Below are 22,887 nucleotides of genomic sequence, written 5' to 3'. Positions count from 1 at the left end.
TGTTCCGAGTGGACAACATGTCGGTGGTGCAGGTGGTCAACAGGCAGTCGGCGCGGGAAGCTCAGGTGCTGAAGCTGTTGAGGGTGTTTGTTCTGCGCTGCCTTGAGCATGACATACTGTTTCAGGCCCGACATGTGACGGAAGTGGACAATGACATTGCTGATGCTTTGTCTCGTTCACAGTGGCAGAGGTTCCATGGACTAGCCACGGAGGCGGAGGAGACCAAGACGCCGGTGCCGGGGAAGCTGTGGTCGGTGGGAGATGCAGGGTCGTTCAGCTGGTGAGGGCATCAGTGGCGGCGTCCACTTGGAAGGCGTATGTTCAGGCCTGGGAGGAATTTCAACAGTCAGGTGCGGTAAGGCAGGGGGACCGATGGCAGCAGGAGGAACAGGTGGTGCGTTTCATTTTGGCATTGATGGATAAGGGCTTGTCGAGGGTGACAATTGCAGGGAAGTTGTTGGCGGTGGCGTTCATGGGGAAGATGTGGTGGGGGTACCCTCCGTCGACGGGAGAGTTGGGGGCACAATTGTTGGAGGGGTGGGGTCGGGAGAGAGGCGCGCGGGTGAGTCAGAGACGGCCCATTACGGAAGAGATGCTGGGGGGACTTCTGCGGGCGTTGCCGTCAGTGTGTCGAGATGAGAGGGAGACGCTGTTGTTTGCTACGCTTATGTCCTGGCTGTTCTTTGGTGCTTTGCGAATTTCGGAATTGGTGGCCTTGAAGGGAGGAAAAGGGGTGCTCTGGGGGGACATGGAAGTGCAAGCGAGGGAGGTTGCGGTGCGTTTGCGACGCTCCAAGATGGATCAGCGTGGGGTGGGGACCTGGGTGGTGATGGGGCCGGGGAGGCTGGAAGGGGTGTGCCCGGTGGAGTGGGGCGAGTGTTTGGCGGCTGGACAGAGGACGTCAGGGGAGGAGGTGTTTGGACGCGGATCGGACGGACGGGTGACGGAGGCTCAGGCTTTGTGGGTTCTGCGGCACGCCCTACGGTGCATGGGTGAGGGCCCCAAGGCGTTCGGAACGCATTCCTTTAGAATAGGGGCGGCGACGGACGCGGCGCGTCGGGGAGTGGGGAGCGGAGGATAACAAACGCCTGTGCAGATGGAAGTCGGATTGTTACAAGATGTATGTCCGGTTATGGGGGGTAGGCGGGACGCTGTAACAGGGACGTTTTCCGCCCTCTTACATGTGTGTCTTTGCAGGTGCTGTGGCGGGACCAGCGGCGGAGATGATGCAGATATATATTGTAGGGCATTCATTTGTTAAGAGAGCGGAAAGGTCTGAATGGGACAGGCATCGGAACCTGAATTTGGAATTGGACAACAGACTGTTTAGATGTCATTGGGGGGCAAAGGGGGGATGCGGTGGCACGAACTGATGCCGGTTTTGAACAATGTTGTGCGAGGAGGGGTGTGTCCGGATGTGGTGATGGTGCACGTGGGAGAAAACGACTTGGTGGTGAGCAACGGTCTGGCCTTAGTGAAACAAATGAAAAGGGACCTCCTGGAGATTAAGAAGAAGTGGGCAGGGTGCCACGTGACATGGTCGGAGTTCATCCCAAGGAGGGTCTGGAGGGGGGCGGAGCGCCCAGGGGCTATAGTTAGGGCACGGAGAAAAATCAACAGGGACATGAAAGAATTTTGCACGAAGGAACGGATTGGGCGTATGGAGCACCTGGACCTGAAGTACGGGGCGGTGTATTTTTTCAGAGAGGACGGGGTTCACTTATCTCGCTACGGGATGGAACTGTATATAGTTCAGATGAAGGAGGCCCTGGATTTGGCTTTGGGGGTGCATAGTTATCCAAAGGTGGGGGTTTCCTAGGGGGGGGTTTAAATCCACTAAGCGGCTTTAGAGTGGCGCTTTTCCTAGAGTTAAAAGGGGGTGAAGGGTAGGAGGCCTGGGCTTGTTTGATAAAGGGGGGGATCACTGAGGTCAAGGAAGGTCCAATTTGGTAACGAGGCATGGTTCAGGTGGTATGCGGTGGTTATGTTGTGGGTGTGGTGTTATGTGAAATGGGGAAAATCATTTAGGGGAGGGGGTGGGGGGTTGGTCAGGTAGTTCTTATTTAGTGAGGGGTAGTTTTGTCCGGCACAGGCCAGCTTTGTATATTTAGGATGCACTTGCTTCCAATAAAGCGGCCTTTGTCACACTTTATCACTTGTCTGTGGTCGTTGCTCCCCCCCCCCCTGCCCTCCTGGGTATGCCCCAAAAGCAAGTAACATACACCTTCATAGAAACAAACAGACGCATACACAAACAGTTACATGTGTGCAGAATAATACATGAATAGATATGTGCACATAGATAACCAAATTCCCACAATGCACAGGTATATAAATGTATAGACGTACGTATTAGGAATTACTTGTTTCTGCGCCTTAAACACAATAACTTGTAAAGCAAAACGGCTAACGGGCATGCATGCCGTAATCATGTCTGATACATTTTATTGCAGAATTTCGATGTTTTTGTATCAGCCAGCAGATGATTAAAATTCCAGTATGCCTACTGAGGCACATGTACTTCCAATGCAGTTAAAGCCCTTTTATGCAGTGTTGTACCCCTGCATATCTTCTTCACTGTGTAATAAATGTAGCCTCGTTTGGAGGTCTGGCACAGCGAAGAAAGAATTTTAGGAAATAGTTGAGTCAGTGCTTGTTTGTGTCTCCTGTACCATCCTTCAAGCACCTCTCACACTGTTTCTCATGAGAACATCTTGACACCTGCCATCATTTAGCATCAGTTAGTTACAATATCCTTCACTCGCTCTCACTTCCATTCGCTTGCAAAGGGTCCCTCAGTGTTTGGTTGCATCATCCTGTCTTCCATTCCCTTGCAAAGGGTCCCTCAGTGTACGGTTGCATCATCCTGTCTTCCATTCCCTTGCAAGGGTCCCTCAGTGTACGGTTGTATCATCCTGTCTTCCATTCACTTGCAAAGGGTCCCTCAGTGTACGGTTGTATCATCCTGTCTTCCATTCACTTGCAAAGGGTCCCTCAGTGTTTGGTTGCATCATCCTGTCTTCCATTCACTTGCAAGGGGTCCCTCAGTGTACGGTTGCATCATCCTGTCTTCCATTCACTTGGCAAAGGGTCCCTCAGTGTACGGTTGCATCATCCTGTCTTCCATTCACTTGCAAAGGGTCCCTCAGTGTACGGTTGCATCATCCTGTCTTCCATTCACTTGCAAAGGGTCCCTCAGTGTACGGTTGCATCATCCTGTCTTCCATTCACTTGCAAGGGGTCCCTCAGTGTACGGTTGCATCATCCTGTCTTCCATTCACTTGCAAAGGGTCCCTCAGTGTACGGTTGCATCATCCTGTCTTCCATTCACTTGCAAGGAGTCCCTCAGTGTACGGTTGCATCATCCTGTCTTCCATTCCCTTGCAAGGGTCCCTCAGTGTACGGTTGCATCATCCTGTCTTCCATTCACTTGCAAAGGGTCCCTCAGTGTACGGTTGCATCATCCTGTCTTCCATTCACTTGCAAAGGGTCCCTCAGTGTACGGTTGCATCATCCTGTCTTCCATTCCCTTGCAAGGGTCCCTCAGTGTACGGTTGCATCATCCTGTCTTCCATTCACTTGCAAAGGGTCCCTCAGTGTTTGGTTGCATCATCCTGTCTTCCATTCCTTGCAAAGGGTCCCTCAGTGTACGGTTGCATCATCCTGTCTTCCATTCACTTGCAAAGGGTCCCTCAGTGTACGGTTGCATCATCCTGTCTTCCATTCACTTGCAAAGGGTCCTCAGTGTGTGGTTGCATCATCCTGTCTTCCATTCACTTACAAAGGGTCCCTCAGTGTACGGTTTGCATCATCCTGTCTTCCATTCACTTGCAAAGGGTCCCTCAGTGTGTGGTTGCATCATCCTGTCTTCCATTCACTTGCAAAGGGTCCCTCAGTGTGCGGTTGCATCATCCTGTCTTCCATTCCCTTGCAAGGGTCCCTCAGTGTACGGTTGCATCATCCTGTCTTCCATTCACTTGCAAAGGGTCCCTCAGTGTACGGTTGCATCATCCTGTCTTCCATTCACTTGCAAAGGGTCCCTCAGTGTACGGTTGCATCATCCTGTCTTCCATTCCCTTGCAAGGGTCCCTCAGTGTACGGTTGCATCATCCTGTCTTCCATTCACTTGCAAAGGGTCCCTCAGTGTTTGGTTGCATCATCCTGTCTTCCATTCCCTTGCACAGGGTCCCTCAGTGTACGGTTGTATCATCCTGTCTTCCATTCACTTGCAAAGGGTCCCTCAGTGTACGGTTGCATCATCCTGTCTTCCATTCACTTGCAAGGAGTCCCTCAGTGTACGGTTGCATCATCCTGTCTTCCATTCCCTTGCAAGGGTCCCTCAGTGTACGGTTGCATCATCCTGTCTTCCATTCACTTGCAAAGGGTCCCTCAGTGTACGGTTGCATCATCCTGTCTTCCATTCACTTGCAAAGGGTCCCTCAGTGTGTGGTTGCATCATCCTGTCTTCCATTCACTTGCAAAGGGTCCCTCAGTGTACGGTTGCATCATCATATCTTCCATTCACTTGCAAAGGGTCCCTCAGTGTACGGTTGCATCATCCTGTCTTCCATTCACTTGCAAAGGGTCCCTCAGTGTGTGGTTGCATCATCCTGTCTTCCATTCACTTGCAAAGGGTCCCTCAGTGTACGGTTGCATCATCCTGTCTTCCATTCACTTGCAAGGAGTCCCTCAGTGTACGGTTGCATCATCCTGTCTTCCATTCCCTTGCAAGGGTCCCTCAGTGTACGGTTGCATCATCCTGTCTTCCATTCACTTGCAAAGGGTCCCTCAGTGTACGGTTGCATCATCATATCTTCCATTCACTTGCAAAGGGTCCCTCAGTGTACGGTTGCATCATCCTGTCTTCCATTCACTTGCAAGGAGTCCCTCAGTGTACGGTTGCATCATCCTGTCTTCCATTTCTTTGGGAGCAGAATCTCTAATCCATTGAAATGAAAGTTGCCTGGTATTGTTTTGCTTGCCTGGTGCCTAATTTCAAATTAAGCACATGCTAGACTTCAAAGACTATTCTGAGTGTTATGTTTGCTTTATAGTTGTCATGTGCACACTCACAAACACACACACAAGCACACAGAGTCATTAGTTAAGGTGATCCTTCTCAGAGGTGTAAACCCCACAATCGAGTCATTTGTTTGCTGAACAGGAGTCGAGGAGAGGGCATTGGTCCCCATCATTAGTGATACTCTGCCCGTGTGCAGGCATAGATATGCCAAGGTTTCAGTGGCTGTGGTGACCTCTTACCAGCCACAATATGTTGAACACCACCAATCCCCAGGAAGGAGGGACACAGTGAGACCAGGAACCTCATGGAAGGGAGGAGCACAGGCCATGCTCTTAGGTGCACACTCCTTAGACAAGGACCTCTACATTCTAAACTGTGTTCCCAGCGGGGTAGGAAGGCATTAGAATGACTGCGACCATATCCACTTACTCCAACTTTTGTAGGCTGCATTGCGCCTGTCGCAGTCCCTCACACAGGCGCGCTATTCCCGCGTCCCCCAGGGCATCGTCACTCAGGCTCAGCTCTGTGAGAGAAGGGGTCACACTGAGAAATGAGGCGAGATCTGCACAGCAGGCATCGGTGAGTGAACAGTCGAATATCCTAATGGAGACACACAAAAGAAGACTGAGTATGAGTGGACAGAGACACAAGGGTCACAACTAGCACGTGCAAGGCATTATAAAACAACAAGGGTCACACTAAAGTAACATGAAAATATGCCAAGGTCTTACATTGTCATAGGCTTTACAGTTTTGGGTGCCCAAATACAGCCCTCTAACAAATACCAGCCACTTCAAGGTCCAGAGTTTTCAACAATTTGCACCGTGGACGAGGTCACTCAAAATGATGCAAACTGGTGCAAAGTGCTGATTTCTCATATACTTTCCAGCGCAAATCCCTTTTGAGTTGCAACGTTGCCTACAAGGAACTCAAGATAGCGCTTCATGATACCTTGTGATGCTTTGTATCAAGGAGCAGCCCATTGGTGGTTGATGATTTTTACCACACTCACACCCATGTTTTTGACCCAAAGCCCTATCGATTAGCAATGAAAGGCAGGGCTTTGCAGCAAACTATAACAACTTAAAGAAGGCACTAACTGGAAAAATATTTGTATTTCTCCAGCATTTTCGCTGTTTTTCAAACTTTGCATGTGTGCTGCAATGTACAGCACCATTTAATGTCTGTACTTTTTTAAAGCCTAATTTAGCATCGTTTTTACAACTGGAATAATAGCCTTCAAGTACACAACCTATGCTATGCATCAAACACACCCCTTTGCAATAAAGTGTAAGCGGTGTGTGTGATGCTAGGGAGCCTTAAAGAGCGCCAGAGTTGAGAGGGGGTCAGCACCTTATCTAAGTAGATGTGGCTCTGTGCTGCTACCATCATCACACCACAATCTGCAACAACTTGAACCACTGTATTGAAGTGTACTAGATTTTAGGAAATCTCCCAGAAGTGTCACTCATTGGGAATGACTGAAACACACTGGTGAACAGTGTCACTCTTGTTTATGACCCCTTTGACTTTAACAGAATGCACCCTGGGAACGAGCATTTTCCCATAAGCGCACTGACGCGCGGTCACGAGCCTCAGAATTTCACTGATGTGGATGTCCGGGCTTTGAACTATCTGTATTAACATATGGATCTGAGAAAAGTATGACCAGACATGAAGAAGAGGGCCATGAAACAGCAACAAGAGAGAGAGAGAGAGAGAGAGAGAGAGAGAGAGAGAGAGAGAGAGAGAGAGAGAGAGAGAGAGAGAGAGAGAGAGAGAGCGAGAGAGAGAGAGAGAGGGGGAGAGAGAGGGCGAGAGAGGGCGAGAGAGAGAGAAAAGAGTGAGAGAGAGAGGGAGAGAGAGAGAGAGAGAGAGAGAGAGAGAGGGGAGAGAGAGAGGGAGAGAGAGAGAGAGAGAGAGAGAGAGAGAGAGGGAGAGACAGAGAGAAAGAGAGAGAGAGAGAGAGAGGGAGAGAGAGAGAGAGAGGGAGAGAGAGGGAGAGAGAGAGAGAGAGAGAGAGCGGGAGAGAGAGAGAGAGAGAGAGAGAGAGAGAGAGGGAGAGAGAGGGAGAGAGAGCAAGGTATTCATATAGAGAGAGCAAGCAGGAAGATGAAGGTTGGCAGGGAAGGGTAACTAACCAGAAATGAAAGATAAACCCAGAAGTGACTCACTCAAGCCTCTGAAGCCGACAGTAGGAGCGCTTCAGCCCTTCACACACCTGTCTCACTCCAGAGTCCTTCAGTTCCTGACAGTTCAGACTCAGCTCGGTGAGGGCCGGGTCTGTGCTCAGCATGGCCTGGAGCTCTGCACAGCCGGGGCCAGAGAGGACGCAGTTCCAGAGCCTAGGAAGGGAGAGCATCACAACCAATGTCACAGGTTATTCACTCAATTCAGCTCCACATTCAGGCCTTAAATATCAGAAATGCATTTCCCTGCAATGGGTTCACCTTGAAGGAAAACAACTCGCCAGTTTTGATGACTGCCAAGAGGGTCTGTGCCCAGCTTTGCAGCAAAGACACCAAGAGCAATACAGCTATGGTGCCCAAAATGTGAGGCAGCGCTAAATAAAGCCAGTTACACCAGCAGCAATTAATGTCAAGCCCCCCATGTAACAGAACCTTTTACCATAAATGAAAGATCTCCATGTAAAAGGACGAGGGCCTGGGGGTTGGTCCATTTTTATATTTCACCAGCTTACCCGTCGCGCGTTGCTGCGATCTCCGAAGAAAGGAAATTCAAGGAAACTCATTATGATAACATTCAATTTACATTGCGTCATTTTTATTGAAACTTATTCATTTTAATATGGAAAACATTTCAAAGTGTCGTTTTAATTCTCTTGATTTATTCGAGTGCTTGTGGATACACATTATTTTTTGTTTTTCCGTCTGGTGCGTACATCAGTATTCGAAAGATTATGAGGGCCCTGGGGGGCCGATATTTAAAAAAAATGTATTTCAGAAACCTTCGCGGGAGTGTAGTCAACAACTTCCCAAAGTTTCATGGCGATCGGATGAATGGTGTAGCAATGCATAAAGGACAAACAGACAGACAGACATACTTTCGTTTTTATATATAGATTATTTATGGTGCCGCGCTGCCTGCAGATAAGGCTCACAGGAAGCAGGAGTTGGAGTAGAGCAGGATCCAATGATCGGTGCTTGACTGAGGAGAACTTAGCAGGAGCCCTGACTGCACCGCGGGAGGGGTAGGTAGGGTTTGAAAATTTCCCAGTAGTTGGCACAAACTGCTCCAGGTAGAAGGGCAGGAGGAGTGACATCCTTGGCCTCCCCAGTATTTGATAAATACTTCTTGAGGAAGAAGGGCAGGAGGAGTGACATCCTTGGCCTCCCCAGTATTTGATAAATACTTCTTGAGGAAGAAGAGCAGGAGGAGTGACATCCTTGGCCATCCCAGTATTTGATCAATACTTCTTGAGGTAGAAGGGCAGGAGGAGTAAGATCCATTGGCCTTCCCCGTATTTGATAAATACTACTTGAGGTAGAAGGGCAGGAGGAGTGACATCCCTTGGCCATCCCAGTATTTGATCAATACTTCTTGAGGTATAAGGGCAGGAGGAGTGAGATCCCTTGGCCATCCCAGTATTTGATAAATACTGCACCAGGTAGAAGGGCAGGAGGAGTGACATCCCTTGGCCTTCCCAGTATTTGATAAATACTTCTTGAGGTAGAAGGGCAGGAGGAGTGACATCCCTTGGCCATCCCAGTATTTGATCAATACTTCTTGAGGTAGAAGGGCAGGAGGAGTGAGATCCCTTGGTCCTCCTAGTATTTGACAAATACTTCTTGAGGTAGAAGGGCAGGAGGAGTGGAATTCTTTGGCCTCGTAGACACCCCATTGCACCCCAAAGGCACCCCGTGGCATCCCACAGACACTCTGTGGCATCCCGCAGTAACTTCATGGCAACCTGCAGACACCCCATGGAACCCTGAAGACATGCCGTGGCACCCCGCAGACACGCTGTGGCACCCTGCAGACACGCCATGGCACCCTGTAGACATGCTGTGGCACCCTGCAGACACCCCGTGGCGCCCTGCAGACACGCCGTGGCACCCTGCAGACACGCCATGGCACCCTGTAGACATGCTGTGGCACCCTGCAGACACCCTGTGGCCCCCCACAGTCACTCCATGGCACCCTGCAAACACCCCATGGGACTGTACAGACACACCGTGGCACCCTGCAGACACACCGTGGCACCCTGCAGACACCCCATGGCCCCACAGACACCCTGTGGCATCCCGCGGTCACTCCACGGCACCCTGCAAACACCCCGTGGGACCCCGCAGACACACCGTGGCACCCTGCAGACACGCCATGGCCCCACAGACACCCTGTGGCATCCCGCGGTCACTCCACGGCACCCTGCAAACACCCCGTGGGACCCCGCAGACACCCCGTGGCACCCCGCAGACACGCTGTGGCACCCTGCAGACACACCGTGGCCCCCTGCAGATACCCAGTGGCATCCCGTGGTCACTCCACGGCACCCTGCAAACACCCCATGGAACCCTGCAGACACCCCGTGGCACCCTGCAGACATGCTGTGGCACCCTGCAGACACACCGTGGCCCCCTGCAGTCAGGCCATGGCACCCTGCAGACACACCGTGGCCCCCTGCAGTCAAGCCATGGCACCCTGCAAACACCCCATGGGACCCTGCAGACACCCCGTGGCACCCCGCAGACACGCTGTGGCCCCCCGCAGTCAATACTATTTGATTCAGAAAGACATGGGTCCAGTGAGAATTTGAAAGCTGTCCCCATCAGAAAACTGTGCCTCTCTCCTAAAGATGGTCCCTGCTCTGTCTTAGCGAGGTATTGATGATCGTCTTCACCTGAGAAGGAAGAGATAAAATCAGATTTGGGAACAGTTGACTGCAGTGGATCTGCACTACAGCCAGGGGCCCCACTTTTTTACCAAATCATTCCAGTCAGCATCTGATCGAGGTGTAAAACCAGTCACATGTACCTGGGCAGAGAGGGCAGGCATTACAGAGACAGTCACCATTGTCACAGGATGTACCTGGGCCGAGAGGGCAGGCATTACAGAGACAGTCACCATTGTCACAGGATGTACCTGGGCCGAGAGGGCAGGCATTGCAGAGACAGTCACCATTGTCACAGGATGTACCTAGGCCGAGAGGGCAGGCATTACAGAGACAGTCACCATTGTCACAGGATGTACCTGGGCCGAGAGGGCAGGCATTACAGAGACAGTCACCATTGTCACAGGACGTACCTGGGCCGAGAGGGCAGGCATTGCAGAGACAGTCACCATTGTCACAGGATGTACCTGGGCCAAGAGGGCAGGCATTGCAGAGACAGTCACCATTGTCACAGGATGTACCTGGGCCAAGAGGGCAGGCATTACAGAGACAGTCACCATTGTCACAGGATGTACCTGGGCCGAGAGGGCAGGCATTGCTGAGACAGTCACCATTGTCACAGGATGTGCCTGGGCTGAGAGGGCAGGCATTGCAGAGACAGTCACCATTGTCACAGGATGAGCCTGGGCCGAGAGGGCAGGCATTACAGAGACAGTCACCATTGTCACAGGATGTGCCTGGGCTGAGAGGGCAGGCATTGCAGAGACAGTCACCATTGTCACAGGATGTACCTGGGCCGAGAGGGCAGGCATTACAGAGACAGTCACCATTGTCACAGACAACAGCGCATCTTGTGATGATCTGAGAATTTTACAAGTGTCTGATTCCAAATCCCAGTCGTACATACAGTGCAAAGGTGTGTGGTTGGTACTAGGAAGCCTGTTTGTGCCCCAGTGTGGGCAAAAAGAGCGACAGTGCCATAGCTCAGTAGTTCTTTCCCCCAACCGCAAAAGAGAGCAGCAACTTAATTTTAAGTATCAGCACTTATGTGTTCAACTTCGTTTTTATACATAAGTGACCGATACATCATAACAAGTTTAAGACAACTACTGTAAAGCTACATAGGAGATGCCTCGAGAGTCTTCTTATGTCAATCACCAACATAATGAATCATTGGACCCAGGCTTACCTCTAAAGAGACCCAGGCTTACCTCTAAAGAGACCCAGGCTTACCTCTAAAGAGACCCAGGCTTACCTCTAAAGAGACCCAGGCTTACCTCTAAAGAGACCCATGCTTACAACTAAAGATACCTATTGTACCTCCTAGAATTGTTGTGGTGTGTTTTGTTCTATCCGACCTAGTGGCAACTGCTGCTTTAATACAAAAATTGCTGTGTAAAATTAAATAAACTCTAATTAAAATGAGTTTTTCATTTAGTAAGTACACTGTGTAGGAAGTCAATAGACTGGAGTTTTATAGCGCGCAAACTTAACCTGAAGGTATCAGAGCACTTTACATGAGCACCTTCATTTGTAGGCAAAGGGAGTTTACGCAATTTTCCCAGAATCACAGGACGTTTGTGACTCTCGGCAAGACTCAAACCGGGCTCCCCAGCTTCGAAGTCCACTGCTCTAGCCGTTAGGCCACATCCTCTCCTGTTTAATTGAATGCCAAGGTATACTCGTTGCGCATGATCAGCACTATCAGACCCTTCCACTCCAAGGAAGCTACTCATAACAATTTTGATTTCTTGTTTTCTACCTAGATATATATGTAAAGACCTATAGTAATAGGACAGTTGTAGACCTAGGTTAGCACACAGTCTGAAGTTCTATGAGGGCCTTCTGCAGACTCCCCAGCACACTAGGACGGCTAGGTTTAGCAGACGGCTGGCTCTTTCTCTGCCTCTACCCAGCATGAGCTGTGTGCCCCTAGGTTCAGCAGATGTCTGGCTGTTTCTCTGCATCTTCCCAGTATGATGTGTGTTCCTAGGTTCAGCAGACCTCTGGCTGTTTGTCTGCCTCTGCCAGAATGAGTTGTGTGCCCCTAGGTTCAACAGACGTACAGCTGTTTCGCTGCATCTTCCCAGCATGGGATGTGTGCCCCCAGTTTGAGTAGACGTCTGGCTGTTTCTCTGCCTCTTCCGAGCATGAGCTGTGTGCCCCTAGGTACAGTAGACGTCACGCTGTTTCTCTGCCTCTTCCCAGCAGGAGTTGTGTGCCCCTAGGTTCAGCAGAGGTCTGGCTGTTTCTCTACCTCTTCCCAGCATGAGCTGTGTGCCCCTAGTTCAGCAGACGTCTGGCTGTTTCTCTGCCTCTTCCTAGCATGAGCTGTGCGCCCCTAGGTTCAGCAGAGGCCTTGCTGTTTCTCTGCCTCTTCCCAGCATGAGCTGTGTGCCCCTAGGTTCAGTAGATGTCTGGCTGTTTCTCTGCCTCTTCCCAGCATGTGCTGTGTGCCCCTAGGTTCAGTAGATGTCTGGCTGTTTCTCTGCCTCTTCCCAGCATGTGCTGTGTGCCCCTAGGATCAGATGAGGTCTGGCTCTTTGTCTGCCTCTTCCCATCATAACACATTGTGCTCCTAGGTTCAGCAGATGTTTGGCTGTTTCGTTGCCTCTTCTCAGCACCCGCTGTGTTCCCCCTAGGTTCAGCAGACTTTGTGCCCCTGGGTTCAGCAGAGGCCTGGCTCTTTCTCTGCCTCTTCCCAGCATGGCTTGTGTGCTCCTAGGTTCAGCAGATGTCTGGCTGTTTCTCTGCCTCATCCCAGCATGAGCTGTGTGCCCCTAGGTTCAGTAGATGTCTGGCTGTTTCTCTGCCTCTTCCTAGCATGAGCTGTGTGCCCCTAGGTTCAACAGAAGTCTGGCTGTTTCTGTCTCTTCCCAGCATGAGCTATGTGCCCCTAGGTTCAGCAGACGTCTGGCTGTTTCTCTGCCTCTTCCTAGCACGAGCTGTGTGCCCCTAGGTTCAGTAGATGTCTGGCTGTTTCTCTGCCTCTTCCCAGCATGTGCTGTGTGCCCCTAAGTTCAGTAGATGTCTGGCTGTTTCTCTGCCTCTTCCCAGCATGTGCTGTGTGCCCCTAGGATCAGATGAGGTCTGGCTCTTTGTCTGCCTCTTCCCATCATAACACATTGTGCTCCTAGGTTCAGCAGATGTTTGGCTGTTTCGTTGCCTCTTCTCAGCACCCACTGTGTTCCCCCTAGGTTCAGCAGACTTTGTGCCCCTGGGTTCAGCAGAGGCCTGGCTCTTTCTCTGCCTCTTCCCAGCATGGCTTGTGTGCTCCTAGGTTCAGCAGATGTCTGGCTGTTTCTCTGCCTCTTCCCAGCATGAGCTGTGTGCCCCTAGGTTCAGTAGATGTCTGGCTGTTTCTCTGCCTCTTCCTAGCACGAGCTGTGTGCCCCTAGGTTCAACAGAAGTCTGGCTGTTTCTGTCTCTTCCCAGCATGAGCTATGTGCCCCTAGGTTCAGCAGACGTCTGGCTGTTTCTCTGCCTCTTCCTAGCACGAGCTGTGTGCCCCTAGGTTCAGCAGACGTCTGGCTGTTTCTCTGCCTCTTCCCAGCATGAGCTGTGTGCCCCTAGGTTCAGCAGACGTCTGGCTGTTTCTCTGGCTCTTCCTAGCATGAGCTGTGTGCCCCTTTGATAATTCTGTAACCAAGATCATTGGCTTCTCCTGGGGTTGTCTGAGACTTCAGATCTGAGGGGACATATTGTTCTGTGCTTTCATGTGATCCAGTTGAAATCTTCCAAATACTAATCTACCACTAATACGTTTGAACAGTGGTCGCTAATCGAGGTTTAACACATTGTGCTCCTAGGTTCAGCAGATGTTTGGCTGTTTCGTTGCCTCTTCTCAGCACGCGCTGTGTTCCCCCTAGGTTCAGCAGACTTTGTGCCCCTAGGTTCAGCAGAGGCCTGGTGTTTCTCTGCCTCTTCCCAGCATGAGCTGTGTGCTCCTAGGTTCAGTCGACGTCACGCTGTTTCTCTGCCTCTTCCTAGAATGAGCTGTTTGCCCCTAGGTTCAGCAGACGCCTGGCTGTTTCTCTGCCTCTTCCCAGCATGAGCTGTGTGCCTCTAGATTCAGCAGACGTCTGGCTGTTTCTCTGCCTCTTCCTAGTATGAGCTGTGTGCCTCTAGATTCAGCAGACGTCAGGCTGTTTCTCTGCCTCTTCCTAGTATGAGCTGTGCGCCCCTAGGTTCAGCAGAGGCCTGGATGTTTCTCTGCCTCTTCCCAGCATGAACTGTGTGCCCCTAGTTTCAGTAGACGTCTGGCTGTTTCTCTGCCTCTTCCTAGCATGTGCTGTGTGCCCCTAGGTTCAGTAGACATCTGGCTGTTTCTCTGCCTCTTCCCAGCATGAACTGTTTGCCCCTAGGTTCAGTAGACGTCTGGCTGTTTCTCTGCCTCTTCCCAGTGTCGTAAATAATTAATTTACCGGTGCTTAATTTCTATAATCAATAAGAATAACTCATAATAAATAAGAGGCAAAATCCGTGATATTTGAGGTTTCTCAAAAGGGTTTTATTCCTATAAAAGGAATTGGGTGATTAGCATATTGGCTCGAGCCAAGGTGGCATACCATTCCGTCACCACATAGGTTCGGGAAGGGACAGACTGACAGAGTCAATGGTAATATGCGAATATGTAAGTATGCGACAATACATAATTGACAGACATTCATATATATAGTCAATGCATTACAGTAAAGGCATATGCAGGAGGCGTAACAGCTGAGAAGAGAGATAAGAATACGTGTACGTAATACAAAAGGCGTTACAATAGGCGTGCATGAAGGCGTGGACAAGAACGTCATTGAACATGATGTCACAAATAGGTGGATCCATAAATGAATCCGGCATCAGCAAAATTACATGGCAGAGATGCGCGTGCAGCGGGATGACGTATAATGTACATGTAACTTGAGGGGTGAAGGGGGACTTGACATTTAGCCCTACAAGTGTAGACGGATGTCTGGATGTCAGATCAACCTAATCCCAAATCGTATCTAATATCTCATGTTTAAGGAACTGCATTATCTGGAGGGAAAAGGTCTCTCGGACAAGAGGCTATTTCTATACTGGTTATGAGTGCGTGTATGAGCGTCTGCGTGTCTACATGAGACGCGAGGGGAGCGAGGGGAGGGCATGGGCCTACCATGGAAACAGGGCCATGAATTACTTGCATAGAGACAGTGAGGCCTAACCCTCTGCCCTGCAGCTGGAAGGATGTTGACGTGGATCTACTAGACAGGAATGTATTTTCGAGGAGTGGAGCAGATAATTCGAAGGTTGAATGCAGTCTTGGCAGGCAACGGGCTGAGCCGAGCACCGTTAGCCGCGCCAGAAGTAAGGCAAGGGTCACTGGCACAGAGGCAGCCTGGGCTGAGGTTTTCGGAGTCAGAAGGCAGGAAAAAGACTCGATGGCAGAATTCAGGCCTACTTCGCCAGAGCTGAAAAACGTGTAAGGTATACCACAAAAAGACGTTGGCATAGCATATTTAGGAACTGAATATCCAATCCGTTCATGGCGGATCGGAAAGAGAACATGTTAACGTTGGACGCAAATGTATTTGCGTCTTCATAGCTAGCACAGGAGGGAAGTTACATGCACTTCAAGCTAGTACATGGAGTCGGTGGGGTCTAAGATAGGGGACACAATCGATCATAAAATTTATATTACCTCATTCCCTCCTTGTCCCCTACGGACCCTTCATGATATATCGATCTGCATGAATCGATCAATCTGTTCATGTAACATCATTTGCTCTTCTTTCTTCTTTTGACGTTTTGAATGGGAATTTGAATGCGGAATACATGATGTGGCGCACAAGCCGCAAATCGCCGGCCCACATTGTAAACACAGGCAGCAACTGAATACTATGAGAAGGCCAATACCTAGGAAGGATAGGATCTTCCATCCCCAAGCGGTTAACGTTGTCCAGAACCAACCGGACCAAGTCCAGGTGCCTGGATTCTGATGTATCAGACTTGCAATTTTATGGAGACGTGTTATAGCTTTATATACCGTTGGCGCGTTTTCTGGAATGAAAACACAGCAACTTGACCCGATGACCTTACAAGCTCCACCCCTATCAGCTAGGATGACGTCAATAACGAGACGATTTTGAAGAACAACAACCCGCATAGCGGACTGCTCCTCTGTTAAGTTACCTAAAGCTGAGGTAGTTTCGTTCACTACTGCTTCAAGGGTTCTAGTTAATTTGCGTATCAGTTTACTGTTAAAAACAGCACCTAAGTAGGGGAAGAAACCTTTATTGAAGTCTGTGTATTGCTCCCATGCCGTTTCAGTGTAGTCGACAATCGGGAGGTCTCTTCGGAGTCTATTGTTTACTAGATTGGTGTTTCGGTGATAGTCAGGAGGGGCTAGGAAAACAGGTGGCAGAAGGAATGCAATGTAACAGGTACCATCCCAATCTGGAGGCAAACGTATGTATGCAATATGACCGCAAACAAAGTAGGAATGACGTGTAGCTCTAAACGTGGACTTGCCTTGATCACTGAATTCGATTACAGTAGTACATTTACTATGACCTAAGTGTATGGAACCATTTTTCCTGATACATAATTCACCTTTGACTGGTAACACTGACATGGCAGGCAATACTGGTGCAGTTTCGGATTCAACAGTAAGAATCATGAGGTTGATTGTGTAATTTCCTAATCCATATACTTCATTTTCTAGATCAGTTCCTGTTCTAGTGGGAAGTCCTTTCTTGTCAGGGTAACAGACTTTAAGTAGAACTGAGTTCAGGTTTCCCCAAACCCAATTCCCATCGTAAACAGCAATGTCAGAATCTAAGGAATTAATCAATCTAAACCATGCCCCACAGGAGCCATTGTGAGTGAACGGGTACGGAAAAAGAGGCAGAACTCCCTTGTATTTCTGGTAGGGAGGGAGGCTGCCACATATCCAACAGTTTGTAGCATTGTTAGTCTGATGAGAGTGATGTAACATACTAATGAATGTGTTGTTGCGCAGCGCAAGTCTGTAAGAAAGCTCGTGTGGAGGTAATTCGCTAAAAGAATGTTCGGCAGTGACGTTATAAGCAGATTGTACATGCTTGAAAATAGGGTAGTAAATGTGCAGCAAGATACTAGCAGCAATAATCAGAAGACTTAGAAAAAACATGATTAACAATGTCACTATACAGTGACTACGAAGTGATTTACAATATGCACGTTTCTTCAGTATTCTCTGTCTATCTCTCTCTCTGTCTCGATCTAGGGGATACATGTCAGAAACTAATTTAACCGATTCACCTAGGGGAGGACTTAAACAATTAAACTGTCTGACTTGCTAGATCGTAATTTTAGTCTATATTTTTCAGAGTCTGTTTTCTCAACCAAAGGGAGCTTTGAGTCAGTTTGTGTAGGAGGGCAGGGCTTAGAGTCCAAGTCCGAAGGGAGTCCGTGGAACTTTTTCACGTGGCTGGAATGCAGCCACCCCTTCCTGCCCTCTACTTTGACGGCTGTCCTCGTTGTTAGAAGAACCAATTTCGGGGTTTGCCAGCGGGGCTCCAACGGACTTCTCCGATCAAAGTTGCGGACGAAGACATAATCCCCCGGGATCACCTCGTGGGGCTTCACATCGGCATTGTCGGGAAAGGCTGCAGCTACCTGTGAACGACAAGATTGTAGTGCAGACATCAAGGAGGCAAGGTAATCTGTCAGCATAATACAGTCAACATCTGTAATTTTTCGCGGAATAGGCGTCCCCCACATATTCGGAGGCCTACCAAAGACCACCTCATACGGGGATAGCCCGGTTCGAGAATGGGCAACCATCCTCATATAGAAGAGGGCTACCGGCAAAGCAACTATCCAGTCAACGCCCTTCTCTCTACAGATTTTGGAAAGCCGGATTTTTAGGGTCTGATTATGACGCTCCACGAGACCTGCTGCCTCGGGATGCCGGACACAGTGGAACTTCCACTGATAGCCTAACAAGAGTGTAATGTGTTTCACAAGCTCGGATGAGAATGGCTGACCGTTATCTGAGTACACAATACGGGGCAAACCGTACCGCGGGAAGAACTCGCGAACCAGTTGCTTGGCTGTTGTTGGAGCAGTATAATCTGAGACTGGGTATGCTTCTGTCCATCGGGAAAGTGCACATACAACTACGAGGACATACTTGAAACCTCGGCAGCGGTCCATCTGGATGTAATCCATCTGGAGGACTTCACCTCCGCTGGCCTGAGGGAGATACAGGAAATCCTGCGGGTACGCGTAGTTGTCCGTCCGGCTGTGGCAGGGGGCCAGGCCTGCAACGCACCACCGGCGCGTGAGATGGGGGAGGGGTCCCTATTCGGGCGCCAAATTGTCGTAAATAATTAATTTACCGGTGCTTAATTTCTATAATCAATAAGAATAACTCATAATAAATAAGAGGCAAAATCCGTGATATTTGAGGTTTCTCAAAAGGGTTTTATTCCTATAAAAGGAATTGGGTGATTAGCATATTGCTTCGAGCCAAGGTGGCATACCATTCCGTCACCACATAGGTTCGGGAAGGGACAGACTGACAGAGTCAATGGTAATATGCGAATATGCAAGTATGCAACAATACATAATTGACAGACATTCATATATATAGTCAATGCATTACAGTAAAGGCATATGCAGGAGGCGTAACAGCTGAGAAGAGAGATAAGAATACGTGTACGTAATACAAAAGGCGTTACAATAGGCGTGCATGAAGGCGTGGACAAGAACGTCATTGAACATGATGTCACAAATAGGTGGATCCATAAATGAATCCGGCATCAGCAAAATTACATGGCAGAGATGCGCGCGCAGCGGGATGACGTATAATGTACGTGTAACTTGAGGGGTGAAGGGGGACTTGACATTTAGCCCTACAAGTGTAGACGGATGTCTGGATGTCAGATCAACCTAATCCCAAATCGTATCTAATATCTCATGTTTAAGGAACTGCATTATCTGGAGGGAAAAGGTCTCTCGGACAAGAGGCTATTTCTATACTGGTTATGAGTGCGTGTATGAGCGTCTGCGTGTCTACATGAGACGTGAGGGGAGCGAGGGGAGGGCATGGGCCTACCATGGAAACAGGGCCATGAATTACTTGCATAGAGACAGTGAGGCCTAACCCTCTGCCCTGCAGCTGGAAGGATGTTGACGTGGATCTACTAGACAGGAATGTATTTTCGAGGAGTGGAGCAGATAATTCGAAGGTTGAATGCAGTCTTGGCAGGCAACGGGCTGAGACGAGCACCGTTAGCCGCGCCAGAAGTAAGGCAAGGGTCACTGGCACAGAGGCAGCCTGGGCTGAGGTTTTCGGAGTCAGAAGGCAGGAAAAAGACTCGATGGCAGAATTCAGGCCTACTTCGCCAGAGCTGAAAAACGTGTAAGGTATACCACAAAAAGACGTTGGCATAGCATATTTAGGAACTGAATATCCAATCCGTTCATGGCGGATCGGAAAGAGAACATGTTAACGTTGGACGCAAATGTATTTGCGTCTTCATAGCTAGCACAGGAGGGAAGTTACATGCACTTCAAGCTAGTACATGGAGTCGGTGGGGTCTAAGATAGGGGACACGATAGGGGACACAATCGATCATAAAATTTATATTACCTCACCAGCATGAGATGTGTGCCCCTAGATTCAGAAGACGTCTGCCTGTTTCTCTGCCTCTTCCAAGCATGAGCTGTGCGCCCCTAGGTTCAGCAGATGTCTGGCTGTTTCTGTCTCTTCCCTGCATGAGCTGTGTGCCCCTAGGTTCAACAGAAGTCTGGCTGTTTCTCTGCCTCTTCCCAGCATGAGCTGTGTGCCCCTAGTTTAAGTAGATGTCTGGCTGTTTCTGTCTCTTCCCTGCATGAGCTGTGTGCCCCTAGGTTCAACAGAAGTCTGGCTGTTTCTCTGCCTCTTCCTAGCAGGAGCTGTGTGCTCCTCGGTTCAGCAGACGTCTGGCTGTTTCTCTGCCTCTTCCTAGCAGGAGCTGTGTGCCCCTAGGTTCAGCAGATGTCTGGTTGTTTCTGTCTCTTCCCTGCAGGAGCTGTGTGCCCCTAGGTTCAACAGAAGTCTGGCTGTTTCTCTGCCTCTTCCTAGCAAGAGCTGTGTGCCCCTAGGTTCAGCAGACGTCTGGCTGTTTCTCTGCCTCTTCCCAGCATGAACTGTGTGCCCCTAGGTTCAGTAGACATCTGGCTGTTTCTCTGCCTCTTCCCAGCATGAGCTGTGTGCCCCTAGGTTCAGTAGTCGTCTGGCTGTTTCTCTGCCTCTTCCTAGCACGAGCTATGTGCCCCTAGGTTCAGCAGATGTCTGGTTGTTTCTGTCTCTTCCCTGCAGGAGCTGTGTGCCCCTAGGTTCAACAGAAGTCTGGCTGTTTCTCTGCCTCTTCCTAGCAAGAGCTGTGTGCCCCTAGGTTCAGCAGACGTCTGGCTGTTTCTCTGCCTCTTGCCAGCATGAACTGTGTGCCCCTAGGTTCAGTAGACATCTGGCTGTTTCTCTGCCTCTTCCCAGCATGAGCTGTGTGCCCCTAGGTTCAGTAGTCGTCTGGCTGTTTCTCTGCCTCTTCCCAGCATGAGCTGTGTGCCCCTAGGTTCAGTAGTCGTCTGGCTGTTTCTCTGCCTCTTCCCAGCATGAGCTGTGTGCCCCTAGGTTCAGTAGACGTCTGGCTGTTTCTCTGGCTCTTCCTAGCACGAGCTGTGTGCCCCTAGGTACAGCAGACGTCTGGCTGTTTCTCTGCCTCTTCCCAGCATGAGCTGTGTGCCCCTAGGTTCAGTAGTCGTCTGGCTGTTTCTCTGCCTCTTCCCAGCATGAGCTGTGTGCCCCTAGGTTCAGTAGTCGTCTGGCTGTTTCTCTGCCTCTTCCCAGCATGAACTGTGTGCCCCTAGGTTCAGTAGACGTCTGGCTGTTTCTCTGGCTCTTCCTAGCACGAGCTGTGTGCCCCTAGGTTCAGCAGACGTCTGGCTGTTTCTCTGCCTCTTCCCAGCATGAGCTGTGTGCCCCTAGGGTCAGTAGACGTCTGGCTGTTTCTCTGACTCTTCCTAGCATGAGCTGTGTGCCCCTAGGTACAGTAGACGTCACGCTGTTTCTCTGCCTCTTCCTAGCAAGAGCTGTGTGCCCCTAGGTTCAGCAGACGTCTGGCTGTTTCTCTGCCTCTTCCCAGCATAAGCTGTGTGCCCCTAGGTTCAGTAGACGTCTGGCTGTTTCTCTGCCTCTTCCTAGCACGAGCTGTGTGCCCCTAGGTTCAGCAGATGTCTGGTTGTTTCTGTCTCTTCCCTGCAGGAGCTGTGTGCCCCTAGGTTCAACAGAAGTCTGGCTGTTTCTCTGCCTCTTCCTAGCAAGAGCTGTGTGCCCCTAGGTTCAGCAGACGTCTGGCTGTTTCTCTGCCTCTTCCCAGCATGAACTGTGTGCCCCTAGGTTCAGTAGACATCTGGCTGTTTCTCTGCCTCTTCCCAGCATGAGCCGTGTGCCCCTAGGTTCAGTAGTCGTCTGGCTGTTTCTCTGCCTCTTCCCAGCATGAGCTGTGTGCCCCTAGGTTCAGTAGTCGTCTGGCTGTTTCTCTGCCTCTTCCCAGCATGAGCTGTGTGCCCCTAGGTTCAGTAGACGTCTGGCTGTTTCTCTGGCTCTTCCTAGCACGAGCTGTGTGCCCCTAGGTACAGCAGACGTCTGGCTGTTTCTCTGCCTCTTCCCAGCATGAGCTGTGTGCCCCTAGGTTCAGTAGTCGTCTGGCTGTTTCTCTGCCTCTTCCCAGCATGAGCTGTGTGCCCCTAGGTTCAGTAGTCGTCTGGCTGTTTCTCTGCCTCTTCCCAGCATGAACTGTGTGCCCCTAGGTTCAGTAGACGTCTGGCTGTTTCTCTGGCTCTTCCTAGCACGAGCTGTGTGCCCCTAGGTTCAGCAGATGTCTGGCTGTTTCTCTGCCTCTTCCCAGCATGAGCTGTGTGCCCCTAGGTTCAGTAGACGTCTGGCTGTTTCTCTGGCTCTTCCTAGCATGAGCTGTGTGCCCCTAGGTTCAGCAGACGTCTGGCTGTTTCTCTGCCTCTTCCTAGCATGAGCTGTGTGCCCCTAGGTTCAGCAGACGTCTGGCTGTTTCTCTGCCTCTTCCCAGCATGAGCTGTGTGCCCCTAGGTTCAGTAGACGTCTGGCTGTTTCTCTGGCTCTTCCTAGCATGAGCTGTGTGCCCCTAGGTACAGCAGACGTCTGGCTGTTTCTCTGCCTCTTCCTAGCACGAGCTGTGTGCCCCTAGGTTCAGTAGACATCTGGCTGTTTCTCTGCCTCTTCCCAGCATGAGCTGTGTGCCCCTAGGTTCAGTAGTCGTCTGGCTGTTTCTCTGCCTCTTCCCAGCATGAGCTGTGTGCCCCTAGGTTCAGTAGTCGTCTGGCTGTTTCTCTGCCTCTTCCCAGCATGAGCTGTGTGCCCCTAGGTTCAGTAGACGTCTGGCTGTTTCTCTGGCTCTTCCTAGCACGAGCTGTGTGCCCCTAGGTACAGCAGACGTCTGGCTGTTTCTCTGCCTCTTCCCAGCATGAGCTGTGTGCCCCTCGGTTCAGCAGACGTCTGGCTGTTTCTCTGCCTCTTCCTAGAATGAGCTGTGTGCCCCTCGGTTCAACAGAAGTCTGGCTGTTTCTCTGCCTCTTCCTAGAATGAGCTGTGTGCCCCTAGGTTCAGCAGACGTCTGGCTGTTTCTCTGCCTCTTCCTAGCATGAGCTGTGTGCCCCTAGGTTCAGCAGACGTCTGGCTGTTTCTCTGCCTCTTCCTAGCACGAGCTGTGTGCCCCTAGGTTCAGCAGACGTCTGGCTGTTTCTCTGCCTCTTCCCAGCATGAGCTGTGTGCCCCTAGGTTCAGCAGACGTCTGGCTGTTTCTCTGGCTCTTCCTAGCATGAGCTGTGTGCCCCTTTGATAATTCTGTAACCAAGATCATTGGCTTCTCCTGGGGTTGTCTGAGACTTCAGCTCTGAGGGGACATATTGTTCTGTGCTTTCATGTGATCCAGTTGAAATCTTCCAAATACTAATCTACCACTAATAAGTTTGAACAGTG

The 22,887-nt window shown here is 50.3% G+C and overlaps 1 protein-coding gene across 3 annotated transcripts in view; it reads right to left on the bottom strand.

The window, feature by feature from the left end:
- Window positions 1-22,887, bottom strand: part of LOC147709847 (NACHT, LRR and PYD domains-containing protein 12-like) — a 275,583-nt gene that overhangs the window by 160,611 nt on the left and 92,085 nt on the right. For all 3 annotated transcript variants that reach the window (XM_086928309.1, XM_086928307.1, XM_086928308.1), the window contains exons 5-6: window positions 7,198-7,368; window positions 5,453-5,623 (exon numbers count right to left, since the gene is read on the bottom strand). In XM_086928309.1, the coding sequence (XP_086784435.1) occupies window positions 5,453-5,623; window positions 7,198-7,368 (342 nt within the window). The remainder of the gene's footprint in view (window positions 1-5,452; window positions 5,624-7,197; window positions 7,369-22,887) is intronic.

Source organism: Lissotriton vulgaris, chromosome 6 (genome assembly GCF_964263255.1).
Source record: "Lissotriton vulgaris chromosome 6, aLisVul1.2, whole genome shotgun sequence".
NCBI classification, from domain to species: domain Eukaryota; kingdom Metazoa; phylum Chordata; class Amphibia; order Caudata; family Salamandridae; genus Lissotriton; species Lissotriton vulgaris.
This window is presented reverse-complemented; position numbering and strand designations above follow the sequence as displayed.